This window comes from Centropristis striata, chromosome 10, assembly GCF_030273125.1.
Source record: "Centropristis striata isolate RG_2023a ecotype Rhode Island chromosome 10, C.striata_1.0, whole genome shotgun sequence".
Classification (NCBI taxonomy): Eukaryota; Metazoa; Chordata; class Actinopteri; order Perciformes; family Serranidae; genus Centropristis; species Centropristis striata.
The window spans coordinates 18857558-18879948 of record NC_081526.1 but is presented as its reverse complement, the minus strand read 5'-3'; the positions used below and the strand labels follow the sequence as shown (position 1 = coordinate 18879948).

The 22391-nt window shown below is 38.3% G+C and overlaps 1 protein-coding gene across 1 annotated transcript in view; it reads right to left on the bottom strand.

Annotated features, from left to right (window-relative positions):
• Nucleotides 1–22391, bottom strand: part of LOC131979378 (mitogen-activated protein kinase kinase kinase kinase 4-like) — a 138071-nt gene that overhangs the window by 4198 nt on the left and 111482 nt on the right. The window contains exons 17-30 of the mRNA XM_059343335.1: nt 18985–19254; nt 17609–17718; nt 14980–15140; nt 14705–14802; nt 13847–14025; nt 13070–13187; nt 12204–12557; nt 10240–10354; nt 8629–8796; nt 7561–7704; nt 4912–5046; nt 1845–1945; nt 1179–1328; nt 845–1004 (exon numbers count right to left, since the gene is read on the bottom strand). Coding sequence (XP_059199318.1) covers nt 845–1004; nt 1179–1328; nt 1845–1945; nt 4912–5046; nt 7561–7704; nt 8629–8796; nt 10240–10354; nt 12204–12557; nt 13070–13187; nt 13847–14025; nt 14705–14802; nt 14980–15140; nt 17609–17718; nt 18985–19254 — 2263 coding nt within the window. The remainder of the gene's footprint in view (nt 1–844; nt 1005–1178; nt 1329–1844; nt 1946–4911; nt 5047–7560; nt 7705–8628; nt 8797–10239; nt 10355–12203; nt 12558–13069; nt 13188–13846; nt 14026–14704; nt 14803–14979; nt 15141–17608; nt 17719–18984; nt 19255–22391) is intronic.

Here is a 22391-nt window from a genome sequence, read left to right as displayed (position 1 = left end):
GATTGATCCAAAGTCATTTAAGTGTGTGTGTGTGTGTGTGTGTGTGTGTGTGTTTCCTCTGCAGCTACAAGGCAAATAATCAATGTAAAGTGGTTTGTGTAGGTGAAATACAATAGCTGTGAGCATGTGTGAGCTAATGATTAATCAATGATCAACAACTTATGAAGAATTCAATCCATAGATGGTTTATTCACTAATGATGTGCAAAGTTACATATGACAGGGAGTAACAAAAATTACAAACAATGAAATCAATTTAATTTTTGACATTGTGACCTCATTATTGTGCTATTCTGCCTCGTGTGTAACAAGGTCAGTGGTTCAGAACTTAAGGGTCTCCAAAGCCAAGTTCACACTTCATCAGGAGAAGTCAAGGTGGCTTTCACACGACATGACCGACTAATGACGAGACCTTTGACCAGGAGGAAGAGCTGATGAGTATTTATGGAGAGGAGCAGTGTTTAACTGTGTTTTGAGCTTTCTAGAAAGACAAAAATCACTGGAAAGTGACAAAAAAATATTGATAACCTATAGAAACACTTTCTTCTTTTTTTTTCACAAAAAGTGAATATTGCTCACTGGGGCCAACACTGACTTGCCTTTGAACTGAGTTGGGAAGCTCCTAAAACTGTTGGTAAGGGGAAAATCAGGGTTTAAGTCATGTGAACTAGAGGCCATGCAGGTCAGAAAAAAGAAACAAAAGTAATTCTTTTAATTTTATTATTTCCTTTTCTTTTGTTCTCTTGAAGTGCTGGATCAGTATAAAGGCCTGTAAGTATATAAAGAGCTCAGAAAAACAAAGTGTGAGGCGTGTGTTTCTGTGACCTTTGCCCCCTGTGACTCACCCACTGAGGTTGGCATCTCCCCCCACTGCAGCACCACGTCCTTGGTGATGCGTCCGTAGGTGTTGACATAAACACCCTCGTCCTCGTAGCACACCAGCAGCTCGATGCCGTCAGTGTTGGGCAGAATGATGATGGCGTGAGACTGGATATTGGTTTGGATCTGCAGGAACACACAGCACCAACATGAGGTCTGCTGATAACTTTCTTTAAGATCTTTTTATAACTGGCAACTCAAAAGAGATCCAAATTCAGGTCCTGACATACAACAACAGAGCCGTAAAATAATCTAAATGCCTCATAAGGCACCAGCAAACTTGCAGACGTGTGTTCTTACGTGTGTAGGCAGGTAGATGTCGTAGACGGCTCCGGAGTCGACATCCACAGCGTGGAAGCCTGAACATGAGCCATAGATGACCTTTAACCTCTGACCCTCCTCCACAGTCAGGTCAACCAGCAGGGGCTTGTGCACCAGGTCACCGAAAGACTGAAGCACACAGGTCAGAAAAACAGTTTAACTCAGCAGCTGAGCTCCATCTTCAGATCAGTAAATATTTGCTGGGGTGGAGGTTATCAGTATCGATAGCAAGCTGTACAAACGTAAATAAAACAACTCTCTTTTACCCGTTTAAACCTTCTGGAAAACACATAAAATTGTGTAAACACGCCACAGACTAAAGATCCAATTTATTGAACCAACTTGAGAGATGTCATACTGTATGTTGAGAATTTATTTGTCTGACTAAAAGAAAAAATAAGTTAATAAAGGTTAAAATATAAGTTAACAGTAATATTATTAAAAACAGTTCATGTGTGTAATATGTGATTAAAAATAGATTACATTTTATTTCATTGATTTGGAGTTATGTTAAAAAATAATTCATTTTCCTAAGATGCTCTAGGAGGAGAGTTAACGTACGTGACCACGTCAGAGTTTGTTTGTGTTAGGCAGCTATGTGGAATCATTAAAAACAAGCAATAACTCCACACTAAGCTGACCCACCTTGAAGGCCATGAACTTGTGGTAGGGCTTAGGCGCCCAGGCGTAGACTTCCACTGAGTTCTTCAGAGCCAGAACTAAGAACTTGATCCTCTCATATTTCACTGGGGAACAAAAATAAAATATTAGAACAACGTTGGCAGCACTGAAATACAGGTCAGTTTTTAGCTTCTTTGGTAAGTAAACCTACTACTAAGGCTCAACTTCTTCTGTAACTGTTAACCTTCTGAACCTTGGTGATGTTTTCTTTAGAAAATCACCAATAATACGTTAAAGTTCATAGAAAGAAAATGTAAAAACAGGCATTTTCTGCTAGAAAAGTAACCAAAATGAAGCTTGAAATTGTGATATTTCTTTTAAAAATCTCTTTATTCATTGCCAAAACTGAACTGTTTGGAATAACTAGATCCTGTTAAAAACATTAAATTCTGCCCCTCAGTGACACTGTGAAGCCATGATTGATTCTGCTGAGACGAACGGTCACGTGACAAATATTCACTGAAATTTTGTTTACACAGAGCAGAGAGGAGAGGACAGGAGAGACTGGAAACATGACAATAGTTCAATATGTACAATATGTTGAGACCCATTTTTTTTGTCTTCCAATATTCATGACACTTGTGGAAACTTGGAAAAGTTTTGAATATAAATTCCATTTTATTCCAATTAAAAAAAAAATAGTTTCAGAGTAATTCAACTTGCATTTTTTCTTTTATAATTTATTATAACTGTGTTATTCTGCACAAAGACGTTTTTGAGTTGTTCCTACTTCTAGCCATGATTGTGCCGATTCCACAGAGCTGCGGGACTTATAAATTTATATAGATTTTATATATTGCAGTGAAAAACAAAGACACAGCATAAAATGAAAAAAGCCCCCCCTAAAAACTAAATAAAAGGACATTCATTTGGAATTCTTGACCCTGTGCTTGATTGGGTAATTTTTTATTTTCCTGCTGCCCTTTAATGAAAAATGCAAAAACTACTAGTCCTTGCAGGCTGTTAAGAGAAACAGTGAAATATTAAAAATACAGAATACCTCTACTGCATTTGGTATTTTAACAAACTGATTTTCCTCTGGATTGCTGTCAGTTTTTTTAAATATTAACAGAAACTGATTTATTCATGCTGTATAATCTTATCTTATAATTATTTAAACATGACTTGTGCATGGCAGTATCTTAATTATTTTACTGTACACTGAGAATATGAGATGATTTAAAAGGAAATTGTTTCCAAAAAGTCCCTACATTGCTTTGATGAAACATCTGTAGAATTTGACTTTTGAGAATAATTCAGTGGAAGAAGATAAATCTGAAGAGATTGAATAATATTTTGATCAATCTCAGTGTCATTTCTCACCAATAGTGATTGTGTCTTTGTGTTTTTTTCCTGTACTTTCCATCAAACTCTGACAATAAAATCGATGGACACACGTGAATAAAAAAATCTTGACAGGAAATGGATTTCACGACTGGCAGCTCTGATCAGTTCGAGGGGTTTCCAACAGGAAGTGCTGATCTTTGCTTAGTGGCACTGCCATCACCAAGGACATTCTGAGTTTTAGACAGGTCAGTGGAGTTACATGTCCCACCAGAAGTCCTCACCGCGTTCTTGCTTAATCGAGGGCTTTCCTTCCATCATTTATCTGTGGCATGCGTGTCTCGTACGCGTACACTAACACTGTGACTCCCCCGTGAGTCCAGATGTGGCTCGGTTTTCTCCTGATAAACATGCACTGGTAAAACATGCATCATAACACAGCAGCTGACCAGATACAACTGTTTTTCATAGTTTTAATGAAAACTAAAAACATGAGCCATCACAAATTAATTAGTGATGATGTAAATATTGAGGTTACTTGAGTATTTCCATTTTATCTAACTTCATACTTCTACTCAACCACATTTTGTGGCAAATATTTTACTTTGCATTAAGCACTACATTTAGGTTAAAGGTTGATATTTAACATGGAAAACATTATCACTTTAACATTTTTAGACATCTATCTATCTAAAAGCAAGAAGCGTCTGTGTGTGTGGATGTGTGTCTAGGGCATATCTCGCTGACTGTTAGTCAGACTGACCTCAGATTTCGGATGTGGCTTGCGTATGGCAGGTGTGCATCCTCAATTTTTTAAATTCATTTTTCAAAATATCATTATTTACGTAGGAAGTGTTGCGGCATTGCACCGTTTCCGATCGGACACCTTTTAGTGGAGTCCGTCCCATTGTGTGATAGGCCTACACCTGGTCAGTAACACAATTCACACTGGATTTCCACACCTGACTCATCTCATCTGTAAATCTATTTAGCCTACCTATCTTTCAGAGTTTTAAGGTGCGCTACAAGGTTCGATTTTCCAATAATATTTAAATAGTTTCCAGTGAATATCACTGTTCAATGTGTATGTGCTGGATGGTGTGCAAATACATACTTCCTATGGGCACTGCACTAGTTATTATAAATGAAACCTCATAACAGTATATTAAGTAGTTAAAATGAGCTCTACCTTGCTTACATAAATGCATTAATCATAATAATCTAACGATATATTTAGAATAAATACATTCATCTTAGTGGGTCCATTCTGAATAACGAGTACTTTTGATACTGTAAGTACATTTTAATGCTGATACTTTTTTTTCACTGTAGTCGTAATTTTACTGAAGTAAAGGATCTGATAAACTTAACTCTGTCTGGGCTAAAAAGAAATATTATTTTATAAATAAATACATTAAAAAAATAAACATATTTTTCATATTTTTTCAACAATGAAAATTGTATTGTTATTATTATTATTATTGTTGTTGTTATTTTTAATTTTATTTACCTAATTACTATCCAGAGTTGTATACTGTACAGAATGTTTACTGAAGAAATGACAATTAAAAATGTAAATCACAAAAAAACTTTGACATGACAGGAAATAAAGATTTCTTGCCAAAGATGAACCAGAAAGTTGCCAATACATGATATTTATAGTAGTCCAATAAGCCACAGAGTGGCCAACTATTAAACCGTAATCTCCGGCCTTTAACCAGCCATTGCTGTTGAGAATGTGACCTACCAACTTTGTAGTGCACGGCGCCCTCCAGGTCTCCTACAGTGGTCCAACCCTGTTTCTTCTCCACCTCGGGGTCGTTGTGGAGGATCTTGTTCCTCAGCCAGGACAGGTAGTACACACGCAGTTTGTTCTTTTTACCTGTCGTGGATTAAGAGAGGTTAAAATCAAATTCATCTGGGACAGGTTTACTCAGTGTTTCAAGGAGCAAAACCAAGCAGGTTTCTCTGCTCCTCACCTGTGGAATAAGCATTAATCCCTGAATACCTGAAGTCTGCTGAAACATTGTTGTTTACTTCAGCTTTCCTATAAATACACAAATAAAACAAATATTTATATCATTTATTCCCCCTATAATTTCTTGTTTCAATTGTTTTTATAGTGTTCTAAATACACTTTTACTGTCTTAATGTTGTATTTTAATTCTGCTTTTAAAGTCTATTTTAATGTCTGTTGTATTTTTTGTCTATTTTTATGTCTCTTGTGTATTTTTATGCCTCTGTAAAGCACTTTGAAAAAATAATCTATTTTCTATTCCAACTTTCTTAAGAACAAGTTGAGATCTGCTGTTTATTTCCTCTAAAATTCAAAAAATAAAGCAGAATTTTCTCCTGAATCCTGTATTTGCCATTAACACTGCCAACTCCAAAGAGTTTGACAATTCAAAGTTACCCTTAAAGCCATTTACTATGTCCTTATTGCCAACATTTCATTCCAGTCTGCAATGATCTCATCTTTAATGCTGCAAAATCAGTCTAGAAATATTAGAAATATTATTAAATATTAAATATTAAATACAATATATTAAAAAGACTTGCTGTATGTCTGCAGTGTTTTGCAACATTTGGGGAACTTGGTGATTGTGTGTGTGTGTGTGTGTGTGTGTGTGTGTGTAGACAGAACACATTATCATAGGTGTTTTGCAGAATGAGTGACATAAGAACGGTCTAATTACCACAAATTTGCTAGATATACAAATAAAGGGATATTTGTCAGTCAGTGCTACAGTAGGTAAAGAATATCTGAGATCTGAGCCGAGACCAGTCCATCCATATCATGCCAGTGTCATTATTAAACATCATGAACCATACTTACTAGTTTCTACCCAACTGTTTTGTTGAAGGAATACTTCACTGACATTATGTGTGAATCTGGTGTTTCCCTTCTTTGCACTCTATTGACGCTTTCAAAAAGACTCACTTCTTTAAACTAGCCTTTGGTAATTGTCTATTGTTCTATTTATTGTGTTTTCTATTTTATTTTTATACATGTTTATGCTTATTTCACCTTGTAAAGAACTTTCTGCTCTCGAAAGCTGCTATATAAATACACTCACTCCCTCTCACAGTTGTGGAATTTTTCTGTAAAATAAAATATAAACTGACATTGCACTGAACTACTCCTACTGTAGGTATGGTCATTTGACAGTCAAATCAAAAAAATATTTAACCCCTTATCTTTCAGCCCCCTTTTGTAGAGAATTGGGAGTGGGAGAGATGGCAGATCAACAATAACTGAGTGGTGTACATCATCTGAAAGCTGGAAATCTATATATTATTATGCAGCTCAGCTGTGATTATCAGGTTGCACTGGTCATAAATCTAAAAAGAGAAAGACTTGCACCTTGTTCATGCATTTTTGTGTGTGTTAACATTGCGTGCAGCTTGTTACCACAGAGGCAGCTCGGCCTGCTGCTCTGAAACTACAAAGTTGTGCACTAAGAATATGATGACGCTAATGGCCGTATATATTTAGTGTGTGAAGCCTTTGTTTATGCCGTCTCTTAGTAATCTGATCCCAAAAGCTACAATATGGACTTAGTGTGGTGATACAACTTTCCATGACGTGTATTTTTTATTTTATTTTTTACACATGCACCGCAAACGAGTTTCATGGCAGGAAATCTACGTGTGTTGCTCTGTGGCGTTTCATTCCATCATGGAAAGCTCGAGTGTGTGTCAGTGCTTCATATCGTACACACACATGACGTGGTCTCCCCCAGCTGAGATTTACTCAACATCCGTTTAGCTCAAAATATCTGTTGTGACAGACTGACTACACCGCTTCCCTGTGTGTGTGTGTGTGTGTGTGTGTGTGTGTTCGTGTGTTTGTGTGAAATTGAGAAAGAGGAGAAGTAAGAACGTGGATGCACTTTCAGTCTGAGAAATCTTAAACTCAACCACGTGTGGGTGTATATAAAGATATTAATGCAACAACAGATGCAAACACACACAGTTGTTTGTGAGAATACGTCGGATGCTGCAGGCTTCAGTGTGTGGGCATGTGAACAAGTCAGTTTGAGAAAACACACACAAACACACATTTAATGTAACTGTGGACGATGAGCTGACACAGCAGGATAAACAGAAGTGAAACTGTTTTTCAGTGTCTTAATTGACTCAAGCTATAATTAGATTTATTACAGTGTGTTTTTGCATGCAGTAGTCTGTTTATATATCATTTTATTGGTTGGTGTGTGTGTGTGTGTGTGTGTGTGTGTTTCAGTCCACCTCATCGATCAATTCTTCATCCCAGGGGGACCAATTTGGCTGTATGAAGTGTAATAAAACTTTCTCTTTAAAATGTGTGTTTCTGATGTCTGTGTGTGTGTGTGTGTGTGTTTGTGTGCGCGTGTGTGTGTGTGTGTGTGCACACCTGATATAGTGACCAGGACATTGAGTCCCTCCAGGACATCCATCTGCTGGAAGCGCCGACGGTTGATCAGAGGGTAAACTTTCCCCTGGCCGCTGCGATCCAACAGCATCAGACCACTCTCTGTTCCCACCAACAGGTTCACTCCTACACACACAAACACACACACAGACAGACATAAACACAGATTAATACACAGATTACCACATACAATGAACAGCTGGGAATGAGTCTGGTCAAACATATGTAGAATTTATCAAGACAATGCTGCCACCAGGTGGTGAAGACTTCGATACCTATATGAATGACATCTAGAGAAAACACTCCTTGCTCCCTGTTTAATGATCTAAATGGCCTAAAGATAAGGTGAAATAAATTTGGTATTAAAATACAGAACTAGATGTTCTCCTGATTTCAAAGTAAAAAAACATCGTTATCAAAATCCAAATTTATGTTTTGTTATTTTTTGTGTTCAAGTAAGTCAAAGGCTTAAGGCGTGTCCCAGTGCACTTTTGCTAGTTAAACAGAGCATAATCTAAAAGTATGGATCAAGGGGCAAAGTGGTTGTGTTTTGTCTTTTACGACCCTGTTCCTTAAAAAGTTGATAATTTCTACGGTTTATATAGAATACATGTCAGAAAGACAGTATATTTTTATTTAAAACCTTTGTAAATAAGTCTGAATATTGGTTTTACACAGCGTCCCACCTCTTTTGGAATCAGGCGTTTAATAACCACAGAGGGGTTTTGGGTGTAACATGAATAAAACCACTCCGAGTTTCTCCTCCTATTCACTTTGGCCTTCTCCTAATCCTCTTTCCCATCAATAACTTCATTTGACTGCATATGAACAAATTCATTAATAAATGACCTAAAGAACATTTTGGCTGAATGCTGCTTTACATTAGGTATAAGACAGGACACACAAGCCTTATGATTGACACTGAATATATTATTTACAAATTACTTTGACACATTGCAGAGTACAAAATGTTGCACATTAGGAATGTTAAACTTGTTAAAAACATAAAAGAGTGATACAAATCTCATTATGTCTCAGTCTTAATCTTACCCCAGAGGGCGGCACACAGGATCTCAGAGTTGAACCTCTTCTTGTATTTGCGGATCTCTGGCGTGTCGCTCTGCGGGCGAGTGTTGACCGGGTTAACGTTGACCACGGAGCCCTTCCGAGACGGGTCGGCCCTCAACGCCTCTGCCAGCCGGGCATCGTTCGCGTAGCCTAGAAGGTCAAAGGGAAGGGCTTAGGTAGGACGGTGTAGGATGTAGAGTTTACCGGGCAGGCAGGGTGGGGGTCAATCAAACGGGCGACATTAGAAAGCTGGATGGAGCTCCTGCGTTTGCTTTTGGTAATCATGAGTATAGGACTGATTGTCAGAAAATAGTGAAAAAGATTGAGAGCAGAGTCTGGAGAACAAACTATTTGACTATAATAAGGTGAAGTTTAAGGACAATTATCCATCAACCTTTCCTTCATGTTAGAGCAGCGGTTGTTCATCATTTAGTTCAGAGCAAAAGATTTAAACTAGGATACATAACAAGCTGTGCTGCAGCCACAGCATCCTATTATCTCATGGTATCTGTGTCAGAATATGGACCATCTTTCTCTTGGTCTATTTTAAATCACCATGTGAACTCAAAACATCTGTGGGAAAATCCAAACTCATCAAATCAGTGATTAAACGCAGACTGAACCATTAAGTTCACAGAGGAGGTGAGCGGCTGGTCAGCAGCTGCATCAGGTGAGGTAATGTTTCAGCATACCAGAGTCCTTAAGACTGGAAAAGATCTGGCCTTGATGACGGCTAATCCTCCGAGGGCTGATGGGAACAAGAGGACTGCCTCGATAAGGAAAGCTTTGTTTATAAACTGAGGCTGCTAACGGGCTAACACACTCATTTTGGTTTTTACACACACTCACGATCTTTAACTCGTTTCCCTCCAGAGCAAATAGTTTTTTGTTTGGTTCAATGACCCAAGCTCCAAAGTTTTCTGTTGCTGTTTTTCCATGTCCTTTTTTATCATCTTTTTGCTGTTTTCTCAATAATGCTTCTACCTATTTGTGTATCCAGATTTATTTATGTTTAATATAAATATTTTTTTCCCTGATAAATACTGTAAATTTTCCTGCTGTCCACTCTGATTTTATGTCTTCTTGTATTAATTTGATCCTGATTTTGTCTCGCTCTTATTCAGCCGCACTGTTTAGCCACACTGTTGTGTCATTTCCTGTTGCTTTATACCTTTTGCTTGACTTTGTCTGTCAAAGAACTTGGTAAATGCTTCTTTTTTTTTTAAAGCAGCCATATAAATAAAGTTGTAATTATTAGTATGATAATCTTCAACATTCTGTATACTGTGTGAGAAGAAAATTAAAGCAAGGATGTAAAAAAAATAAAATAAAGATAAATAATGTGAACGCTGCCATTTTCAACCCCAACTCTCCCACTTTTCTTCACTTCTTATTTTCCAGAACTTAATGTTCCTTAATGAGTCTGAGGTGCAAACTAAATGCTGCTCAACATATTTAAGGAAGTTTTCTAGCTCCTGAACTTTCACTTCCTTCAGTTCCTGCATTACAAAAAAAGTACATAAGCCTCTTTGCAGTTGTGGATTGTTGTTGCATCGGATTGTGTCCAGCAGCCAGTGGGGTGGCGGGACTTACCGACATTGTTGAGGGCGCTGCCGGTGGATGGGGAGACTTGGAGGAGGCGTGGGTCGATGAACGGAGTGAAGGAGGAAGAAGACTTGTGTTTCTGCATGTTGTTACTAGACTGACTCTGCAGTGAGACGAAATACGAGTAAGATAAGAATATCATAACTCTACAGCATCAGATGTTTACAGATAGAGATTAATGTAAACAATAAACACAATGTATTGAAACAAGCAGGACAACTGAGGTATTTTTCTATGTGTTTCATGCAGATACAATGGGCATTCAGTTGGAGGGTAAAATCAGTAGTAAAAAAGGCAAAAAACAATGGTCAAGGGTAAAACACATGGAGTGCAGAGAGAACAAAAGGGGAAACAAAAAATGTAGTTTAAAAAAACATATTTCCATGGGAAACATACTTGCCGTCGTGCTGCTAACTGCCCTGTCGGCTATGATCTATTGTCTGGGGAATGTGAGAATATGACTGAAAATAGGCAACATCGACGATTAAAATGAGATTTAGATGTTTGGGCGAGTGCTTGTGAAACCACAACGAGCCTCAGAGGACACTTTGGCAAAAAAGAAAACGCTATAAACCAGAGCTAACATGTCTGTTTTGATCATAAATATAAAACTCACAGAGGAGCGACTCCAGCTGAAAGGAAATCTGAGGGTTTTTTAAAAAGCTGCAATACATAAAAATATTTGTAATGTACCAGATGTTCACAGGACAAAAAAAAATGCTTCCAAATGATTCCTAAAATGCAGCCCTCCACCAACGCCTCCATCTCTCTGCAGAGTTTATGTCAGTAGAGTAAAAAAATGAAAGAGGATCACCAGTGCCACCGGTGACCAGCAGAGGGCGACGTACTCAGAGCATGAAAGAATCAGAAGAAGATTTTATCATCATGGCCGGTCAGAAGTGTGGAAATGACGCATGAGCAGAATCTCACTTGTTTTTAAATAATACTATTAGTCACTAGAACTGTTTTGTGTGTATGAATCTGTGAAGCCACACATTTGTTAAGTTACCTTTGGTACTTAGCTAGTTTGTGAGGGTTTGTGACACTTTTTAAAAGTAAAATTTAAGCACTTTTGTGTACATAAACCAAAAAATTCCAAACTTGGAAACCTTTATCATCACACAAAAACTGTTAACATACAGTGGCAGGAAATAGTAAGTGAACCCTTTGAAATTACATAGTCTTCTGCAAAAATGAAATTAAGTGCTCTTAGGCTTATGACTCCAACAAGAGCTAATAGAAATGGTCCAAATTTCCTCCTGAACTTTGTGCAGGTCTGATCAGCAGCTACTGGAAGCTTTGAATGAGCACTATGAATGTTTAATGGATGTGTTGAATAAAGACACATCTATTATAAATACTATAATTGTATGTGTGGCATTAGGTTAAGCACATTGTGTTTGTCTTTACTTAGATGCAAATCCAATCACATTTTGTGACAAATTTATGCAGAAAACTAGGTAATTTCAAAGGGTTCACATGTTTTTTTTTGCCACTGTAAATGCAATGGCAAGAGCAATCAATTACTTTACCAGATGCTCCTTTTCACTTCGATTGCATGTTTTAAACAAGATATTTAATGTTTGCTAATTTCAAAAGTAGTTGATCAACAGATGAGTTATCTAGTTATTAGCTAGTTTAGCTCGCCTGGTGTGAAGCGTCGAGAGAAAATAAATAAATATGACGACGGAATTGTTTCATTTCAAATATTGTGTGGATGAAACACCAACATGTTTCAAGGAGTGTATTCAAATTCAAGCATAGTCCTCACATGAAAACATAATCAAATAAAATGAAGCATTTTCTAAACTTTTAGGACGTTGTACGAAGCCTCTACTGTAATATGTTCCTAATTCTGGCAGGCCATGATGACTTTCAACTCTCTTTGCTCCTCCTTACACAAGAAATGTCACTCCTAAGCTCTATTCCGTGTTGAGGCTGGGGGGACATACCTCTATGAGGAGCGTGAGCTTGTCCAGGGGACTCTGTGGGGACATGGTGGAGGGGCTGGCGAGGCTGGAGGAGGAGGGGGAGTTGGATGCAGAGGAGGAGGGGGAGGAATGGTGGCTCTGCTGGATCAGGTCTGGGAGGTGGTGGATGCGGCCTGCAAAGCCGTTCCTGTCCGGGTGCTGTGTGGGGTGATGGTGGTGGAGATGGTGATGGTGGTGATGGGGGCTGGGGGTGTGGAGGCCGTGCCCGGGCCCTGACACAGAGCCGGGGCTCGGGGCAAAGCCTGAAAGCAGGCCGGGGGGGGTCTGAGGTTGACCCGGGCCGGGGCTCGGACGCTTTCTGTTGTCACCTGCACTCTGGAAGTAGAAAGAGGGGTAGACGACTGTGGGTCTACATGTGTTCCTGATGAGTTCAGGGGACGGGAAGGTGTTAGCTAGAGCGAAGGGCAGACTACATTGGCTACTCTACAGGCGGAAGGAAATCTCCTGTTAGTACTCAATTATATTGTAAGATAATTATTTTGTGGCTTTAATTGGTACTAAATGCATAAAATTACTGCTTATGTATCAAAATCTAAATGTCCAAAATAGATTAAAACTATAAGAAAACCTTAATTAATGTAATCACTATGTTATTGAATGAGTTACTGGTCTTTGTGAGGTTTTATACCTAATCTTGGCTTAGCTTCTACCCTTTAAGCTGCTCTCTACCGAGCCAAAAAGTGTTTAAGAACAGAACATGATCAACACACGACATACAAACAAAATGGAAAAAAACACTTGGGGAATGAATAAACAAAAAATACACAACTTAAAGTTTGTGGTAAATGATTGATGTGTTTGTCTTGCGTTTTCTCTTCAGCCAGTACCTGTCTGACGATCAGCGTGCTGTCTTTGCAGGGCGTCGAACCTGCGTCGCTCTCCCCTTCATCGTGAACTATCATAGTTTTCACTGACTCCGTCTCTCCGTTACTCAGCCGAGAAGAACTGCAGGAGAGAAAATGAGCTGTTTAACCCTCTGGAGACAAATCACGACTTCCTCATGACGTCACAACGTGAAAAACAAAGCAGCTTGTTTCCCTGCTGTCAGCTTACCCCCAAAGTATTGGCTTAAAACTCCATGCCAGTTTTTGTTGTATGATGATTGGCCAAGTAAAATTGGAGATAAGGTCAAAAATATTTAGTATAAAAATAAGGAGCTCAATGTTATCATTTAACAGTAAGCGGTATATACAGGCAGAATGAAAAGTTATTATTAGTCTCTTACAACCCTGATTCCCCTAAAGTTGGGGAACACAAATAGATGCGACAATTTGCTTAACCTTTGTGACACTTGTTAAATTGAAAACTGCACAAAGACAGTGTATTATATGCTCAAACTGATAAACTCCTGTAAGTTTACACTCTAAGTTTGCATGCAAGTTTTTGGAATCAGGGTTGTAATTAATAGGTGTATTTTGGGTGTAACATAAATTAAACAAAGCCAAGTAAAACCAAAGATAAGGTCAAATATATTTAGCATAGAAATATAGAACTAGATGTTAACTTCAAGAATACCTTGAAGTTACGAAACCCTAAATGTTACCTACTTCAGCGTAAAACACACCGATCTGTTTCAGAGGACCCTGACTGGTTCATATACATACACAGCTCTGGAGTCCTCAGGGCCGGAGGTCGACTCTTCTCCTGCCTCCTGGTCCACCTCTTCATCGTCGTCCTCATCGGTGGTGTCTGAGTCTTCACTGGAGGATGAATAGTCCGTCACCTTATTTGGGGGACGAACGTCGTCCACTGCACGCAGTTCCTTGGCCAGAGCCGTCAGGTCCTGAAAGGTAAATTTATCTAATTGATTTCTGATTTTCTCTCTCTGTTGGAATTTTCGGCCATTGCTCATCGGTGCCATTTTAATACGAGGTAAAATTTCTTCCTTTGAAAAAGGTAGAGCAGGAAACAGAAAGCTGCAAGAGAGGAAGAGGTTACAGAGGCACGCCAGCCAATGAGAAGCCAACGTGAGAGCAGCAAAGCCGAGATATGAAGCGAGGAAAGAGATGTCATAAACAGCTGATGCTCTTCAAGCTACTGCAGGTCAGGTTAGTGAATTAATCTGAACAATGAGACAATTATTAGAGCTGCAGAGATGGAAAAGGAATATCAGTGAAGAAGAAAACGTAAAGTTCCTTAAGGAGGTTAGAGGAGGCGATGAGTTAAGATGGCCACCGCCCGGGCAGAGAGACCAGTGGAGAGAAACAAGCAAGCGATAAGTGCAGAAAACCCTTCAGCCAGAGAGCTCAGTCACAATTATCACATCAGCAGATCAAATGACAGTCCAAATGGGCCTTTTTTCATTCACACAAGAAGGAAAATCCATCAGGCAAGCTCCAGCTTTCAAACAAAGTGGCATCCCATCATGTTACTATGACTTTACACACACAGACTTCTAGTTCTACATCTAACCCAGCTAGTGAGCTACAGTTCTGGCTAATCAGCTACGGGTCAACTCTCACCGCTGGTTTGCTCGGCCTGACCAAGTCCCTCCTCTCCTCTGGCTTTTTTCCAGCATTCTCTGGTCGTTGGAGGGGTGAGCCCTCAGATTTGGAGGAGGCTGGAGGTGAAAAGATCAGTTCAATTCTAAAAAAAAGTAATGAAAAAATCTGCAAATCCCAACATTTTTCCACCTGAAGTTTGTTAACTAAAGATTGCACAAGTGTATTTTTAAGGTGGTGTTTCGGTTATTTCGTCCACCCCCTGCCATGTATGCTAAAAGTGTGTGTGGACTCACAGCGGGCCCTGAACCTTTCTCCAGAGCCGCAGTGAGAACCGGGCTGAGAGCTCGAGTTACTGGAGCTGCTGGAGGAACTGGAGCCCCCACTGCCGCTGTTACTGGTCGGTCTGGGAACCAGTTTTTCCACTCGCTCCCACAGCAGACGAGGCTCTGCTGCACTGTGGAGCCAACAAACAGTCGCAGTCAAGACAAGGCAAAGAATTTACTTATTATTTTCTTCATGCTTTTAGCTACCTTGTTTAAATTCAATTTACTGTCATTAGTTACTCACTATAAAACATTAACGTTTGGAGGAATGCTACTATGAGGGACGAAGAAATTACACAAGTAGAAATAACTAAAAAATAAATTTAAAAAGATGAATAAATGTAGAACTAAGCTTTAGTTTTATAATGTGTCTTATAATTTAGGTATTTCTATATTTATATATTCATTAAATCTGCATTTTCAATTTTTAAAAATGTATTTCCACATTTATTTTTACATTTCCACGTGTATTAATTAATTTATACATTTATTTATTTATATATATATTCATTTTTTCTGTAATTATTTATTTATTATATCTACATTCTCGTTTATTTATTAAGTTATTTTCACTTTTTTTACATTTGCACATTTATTCATTTTTTAATGTATTCATTTATTGTCCCTCATATGCTACAAGTATGAAGAACATGATATACAAACAAATGTAGAATTTATTTTAATATTATTAATATATATATATATATATATATATATATATATATATATATATATATGTGTATATATAAATATATACATATATATATGTTTAATATTTTAATATAATGCACTGTATCGTGTGATTTTATTTGCAAACATTGGGTTTATTCTGAAAAAAAAAAAGATAATGTCAGGTTTGTGGTGTCTATAGCTCATATTTGGGTCAATATTAAATCTAAATCGTCCTCTTGTGGTTAAAAATGATATGAAAGTGAATCAAATATGGATTCAAAAATTACAAAAAGCTGTATATCAGAAACATGAATATTAAAAGATAGATAGATAGATAGATTATATTTTAAGTCCATGTTGAGAAATACAAATGCTTATTGATGCTAGTCAACAGTACAGTAAGAACAGACTTTATGTTGTTCTGGAGAAAAAATGCAACGCTGCAGGGTGAGAGATGAACTGCAAAGAATATCATGAGAAGTTTTGTGGGTTTGGAAATAGAAAAGTGTATGTGCGTGCAAACACACACACACGAGTAATGAGGTAGCACAAGGTTAGACAGCGAGCACGATTACATAAACCCTCCCACACAACTCCATAAACAATAGACTATAGCAGCGGACAGTGAAGGCACCGAGTGTACAGACACAGTCCTGTGTGTGTGTGTGTGTGTGTGTGTGTGTGTGTGTGTGTGATCCATCCCCAAACAAGGCAAGTGTTTGTTTGCCAGAGTCTTTGAGAAAGTCATTCCTCTTCATGTCTTTTTAATTACCTCGTTGAAAAACAGCAGTCTGGCTTTGACAAACTGACACTGTGGAGATTTAGTTCCTTATCATCTCATTTGTGTCAGAGCCCTCGACTGATTCAGCTCCCATAAAATGTTTTCTGTAAACTTTAGCTGCACTAATATATTATACTTAAAATGACCAGAGGAATCCCGCAAGGCGATATTCTGGGCCCAGTTCTACTTAAATTATATATTTTTTTTCATCTGTAATGTGATGCAAATGTTATGTTACAGATTGTTGTGTGTCAATTAATTAATCACAACTACTAATACCTTAAGCAAAATTACTGATTTGTTTTGTATCCTACACAGTTTTCATATATTTCACTCATGCCAAACTATATTTATAATTGTTATACTGAACCCACTAAACCCCGACAAGCAGTATCAGGAAGTTTTTTGCTTTTTTTACATTTTACTCACTGTGGACTTGTATTTCACTGCAATATATAGAATCTATAAGTCCTGCAGCTCTGAGGAATCAACACAATCATGGCTAGAAGTGCAAACAACTCAAAAATGTCTTTTGTGCAGAATAACACAGTTATGACATAAATCATAAAAAAGTTAAATTGGTCATGAATATTGGAAAAATATATTGGTCTCCACATGCTATACATATTGAACTAATTACATTTTTACAACCTCTCCTGTCCTCTCCTCTGTGTTCTGTGTAAACATATTTTCATTGAATATTTGTCATGTGGCCATTCATCTCAGCAGAATCAGTCATTCTTGTCGCAGAATTTTTAACAGGAACTGGTTATTCCAAACAGTTAAATTTTGGTGACGTTTTAAATGAGACATGTAGAATAAAGTGATTTTGACAGAAATAACACAAATATTAAGCTTCGTTTTGGTTAATTATTCTAACGGAAACTTTTGTAACCTATGATCCGTTCAGTGACCGTTGGAAAGTTCAAATTCTGACAACAATGCCTTATTTTACAGTTTCTTTCTACGATAAACAGTTTATTTTTTGGCAATTTCTTAAAGAAAACATACTTTGGTTGGGGTTTAGAGGGTTAAGAGTTATATTATATAACATTATATTTATCAATACATCAGTAATGTTACACCATACAAACTATATTATAAAAACAACAGAATGATAAAGTCAGACGGTTTGTGTTGGTTTACCTAGCGGTGGTGCGGTGCACAGCGTGGCTGCCGTGTGCGGCGTTGCCCTGATGATGAGGCGAGTCTCGCCTTGACAATACTGGGGACCTTGATGTAGTCCTTACAGGAACCTTTTGTGATAAAGACAGTGACCAGCTCACACGTAAACACTCTGTAGTTTGTGCATGAATGTGCAGCGAATAAGAAACAGAAAAATATACAAAAACATACGGCAACCCAAAACCTTCTGCAGAAGCATCACAACCCTGGTTCACACAATCCTGTTCAACACCAGATTTGTTTGAAACAAGGCAGCTAGACTAAAACCACTCCTCACCACCTACAACGTCCCAGAGCGCCACTGTAAAGTCACAGATCACCTTCCACAGTCACGTGTGAATACAGTAAAGCCAGAGCAGAACATTTGGGAGCATCCAAAGCTGAGCAGCACAGAGCAGAACGTCCAGTCACAGCAGCCAAAAAAACTCAAAGCAGCCATTATTTTTGCTTTTCTTTTAAGTTAGGTGCAATATGAAAATGATATGGACTGATGTTAATGAACCTTTCTAGTGACATGCATCTCTGGACTTTTGTAACTCTTGTTTACGTGGTGTTTGTGTTTATGCTGATAAACTACACAGTTACAGTAAGTCCATGGCAGCAGTTCTGTTTATAACAGAGGGTTACTTTTTCTGGTGGGCGTCTAACTTTGGCTCCGTGGACTGAATTTAGATCGTTCCTCTGACTCTTTTGGGTTCTGACTGCCCACATTTGTGGGTTTAACCACATCGTCTTTCCTATACTTAGACATAGAGTCAGACAAGCTATACATTCAGGTGGAAAACACTGTTTTCTAAATGCAGAACTCTCTCGCCTTTGCTCATGTTTCTCTACTTTGGCCTTTATTTTTATGTCCTGTTGTCGTCGTACAGTCAAAGTTTAGAAAAAGGCACAGATTGTCTCATTTGGTCCTCATGTTCAGTATTGTTACTGGGTTATACAGAGGACACAGACAGATAGTTGCCTCCCTTTATGTCAAAACATATTCATATCACACAGAGGAATCTTGGCTTCCTCTTCCTCTGGGTGTTCCGTGCATCAGCAGGATAAGTTTCACAGCAATATGTGATTTTCTCAGGAAAGGTAGAACCACTTACTTCAAAAACTTTTATGTTAATTTGATGTGGATTTAATTAAATATCTCTATATTTCACTACAAGCTTCTTTCTTTCTGCACCACAAGAAAAGAAAATCCAATAAATGAATAATAGATGGCATAAAGAATCGAGCAAAGGGTGGGAAGCTATTAAAGTAATGAATTGAACAGTTCAGGATAATGACAGTTTGATCTCTGGGGAGGAGACACTACGCTGCCAGACTTTTCCTCCTGCTCTTACCCTGGGCGGGACCTCCTCTGAAGACGAGGGCCTATGCTGGGGGTGGGGCTGGGGGTCAGTGCGTGCAGGCATTGATGATGATGATGATGAGGAGGAGGAGGATGGTGATGAGGATGGAGGGTGATGGTGCTCCTGGCTGTTGCGCAGGTGCAGGTTTTCAAAGCTAGAGGGGAGTGGCTCGCTGAAGGAGTGCGACCGTGACACGACAGGCGGGGCGGGAGCGGAGGCCACGCCGCTGCTGCTCTTTAAAGCAGCCAGATGGGAACGAACCTTACAGACAACAGAAACACATCGAGGGGAGGTCGGGTCAGTCTGCATGCAGGGAACTCTTCATGAGGGGTTTCTTTAGGGGGCTGTCAGATTGGAGCCAAAAACCTTCAGGAAAACTCAGCTTTTATCCCATTTCAGACATGGACTGTGAAGAATTATAGAGCTGTGTATTAGCTAGAGCTGCAACTAATGATTCCTAAAGCAGGAAATCTCTATATTTGACATACTGAAAACAGTATTTTCTGCCACTTTTGCATCAAATATTATTGCAATGAGTATTTAGTTATCAACAATAGGGTTGGGCGATGTCTATCAAGTTAGCATATAATGATGTCCCCTGTGAAACATCTTGATGGACGATGACATGATCAGTGCAGGTCATCCAAACTAATCAAGACCTACAGGGCCAATATTCACCATTAAGAATAAAAGGAGTCTGTCATCTTATTCATTATTTCACCAGACATTATGGTATTACATAGACTGTAAATATAAGTGTCTTCCATAAATATTTAATACGTTTAAATGTGTGCACCTTCAGCTGCGCTCGCAAAATCATGCTGTGCATCATTAAATAAATCAGAATTGTTACTTTTTAAGCAGGTGTAGGTGTGGGGCTTTTAAATCACAATGTTGGCTAAGATGTTTTTCAGACGGCTATATCAAAATCGATTATCTTCCTGTTCATTAATTAATCAATTAATTATTTGCATGTAAACTATTGGGAAAAAATGCAGAAAATGCAGAATATGTTCACACTTTCTCAAGTCATTCAAAATGAGGTCTTTGTTTTGGCTTCGTTCAGATAGGACAGCACTGTTACACAAACAGAAACAATGCAGGTGTGCAAAAGGGCTCAGCTCCAGCAGTGAGATGGATAAAAATGATCTTATTTAGAGTGAATTATGCTGCTTTTTTCAACCGTACATGAGCGCAGAATGATGAGTCATTACATTGGCCCTCATTCCCATTTGCTTACATGCTCGTTATTCATAAACATCAGCCCTCCAGTTGGCATGGATGGAAATTTCAGGGATTATCGTTAAGTAATAGATTTATTACAGAGCTCTTCAGGAGGGGGAACAAGTCATGTGTTTAATCTCTTTGGATGTATTAAACCTTGTGCTGCTGCAGCTGTTATGCTAATCTTACGGCATTTAATTCAGACTTGTTCCGTGTTGGAGGTGATGGAGGACGGAAATGTTACGGGTCAGAGAGGATGCTGTCGTGAATTCTATGTTAAAGTGACTCAGACATGAAAAATAGCCATTTAGAGAATTTACAGAATAAGATCCATGTCTGAAAGTGGCTAGAAACATTGCTCCTGGAAGATTTTTTCTTTCAGCGATTTTCATGCCCAGAGCTCTTCTGGTTAATATTCTAGACAACGAGTCAGGAACCATTTAAAACCAACAACACTGAATACAAGCGCCAGCTGGCTTCAGATGTTGAGTTTTGGATCTGCTCAGCACCAGAGCAGCTGATTTAACATCATATTTTGGCTCCAAGAGAAGAAACTTACTGGTGAAATCTGCTGCTGTGTTTGATTAGATTGAAAATCCTGGAGACCTTTTGGCCACTGTGGCACTTAGTTTAACATTAAGGCTCTTAATTGTGACAGTCCCCCTAAAGAAACCACAATTTTAGAGTGTGATAGGAAGAAAAAAAAAGACTCTCAGAATCAAAGCACACACATGTTGCACCTGTTGAGGAGCAGAAAGGAGGTCAGGAGGGAAGGAAGAGGACTATTTTCCCCATTTTTAATGACTTTTTTGGCAGCCTGAGCATTAACAGGTACAATGGTACCTGGTTTTAATCATAACAATGTCATACTTTTGATTTCCGAGAGTAACACAGGAAGAAAAAATGAAGACAAAAAGTAACAACAAATAGCACAGATGGTGGATGGAGAGATGAAGCTGATGGATCCTGAGACAAATGGGTGAGACTCTTATTTTATTCGTTCCCAATTCATGATCCTGTTTAAATTATATTGAGATGGGTATAGAATAAAAGCACTGATAAGAGCCTTACTAATCACTTTTAAGACCTTCTGATCTTTTCAATATCGATTTAAAATGGAGAAGATAAAAAATTAACCTTGATTTGACCTCTTCATCACAAGCCTCTCGCCGCTCGAAAATGACATGCCCATAATTAATTGAGTATATCTCTGCAACCACATGGTCTATTTAAATAATCAAGGTATCATAATAAAGGGGACACTTGTGGTCAGACATGTAAGTAAAGTATGTAAGTAAATATGGTACTGGGTCAGAGTAAATTAAGTTAGAAAACAAATGAAAAGAAATATTTCATTTTCAAATAAAACAAAAACAGTTTTAGAATGAATATCCATCTGTATATCTGTATAACAATTTCAGACCCGTGTTTCCTTGAAGAAAACAGTTTTTCTTGCATGCCTCTATGGTCAACAAACAATCTAAAAAGTTTTAAAAAAAATTAAAAAATTTAAATTAAACATTTAAAGTCAGCAAAACTATATAAAAACACCCATTAACAAATCGTCACAAAGCTCCTGCAGTGCCATTAAAACACCTTCACATTGTCTTGCACAAGTTTCAACAGTTTTGTTTTGAGACAGTTTATAGATGGGTGTTTAATATCGTTTTGCTGTTGTTACACGCTGCCCCCATTTACTTTAACTCATAAAGAATTTACTCTGTTCTCTGCAGATTCTTGGCTCGCTATGGAAGCATGCAGGAAAAACTGTTTTCTTGAAGACCTCAAGGTAACGGGGTGAGTAACTGATTATAGAAATGGCCATTTTACAGATGAAGTATATATATTATGTATTCCTTTAAGACAGTTCTCAAAAAATCTTTACAGATCTCTAATATGTTTTATTCTGCAATTTTTTTATTTTGAATTAAAGGACAAGTCTTAGCTTAAGTTCTGCTTCAAATGTAGTCCCCCATCAAGTTTATTTAGATGGAAAATAAGTGCGGCTGGACATTTTTCATGTTTAGGGTGAGACAACCTGAGTCTCAGGATGATTCAGTTCCACCACCAGTGCCGAACATTAGGATCAATTGCATTAACAAAGCCGGCATGCAGACAAACATGTAGGCAGAACCACATACAGCTCCTTCAGCATGCACACATTGACGTTTGGG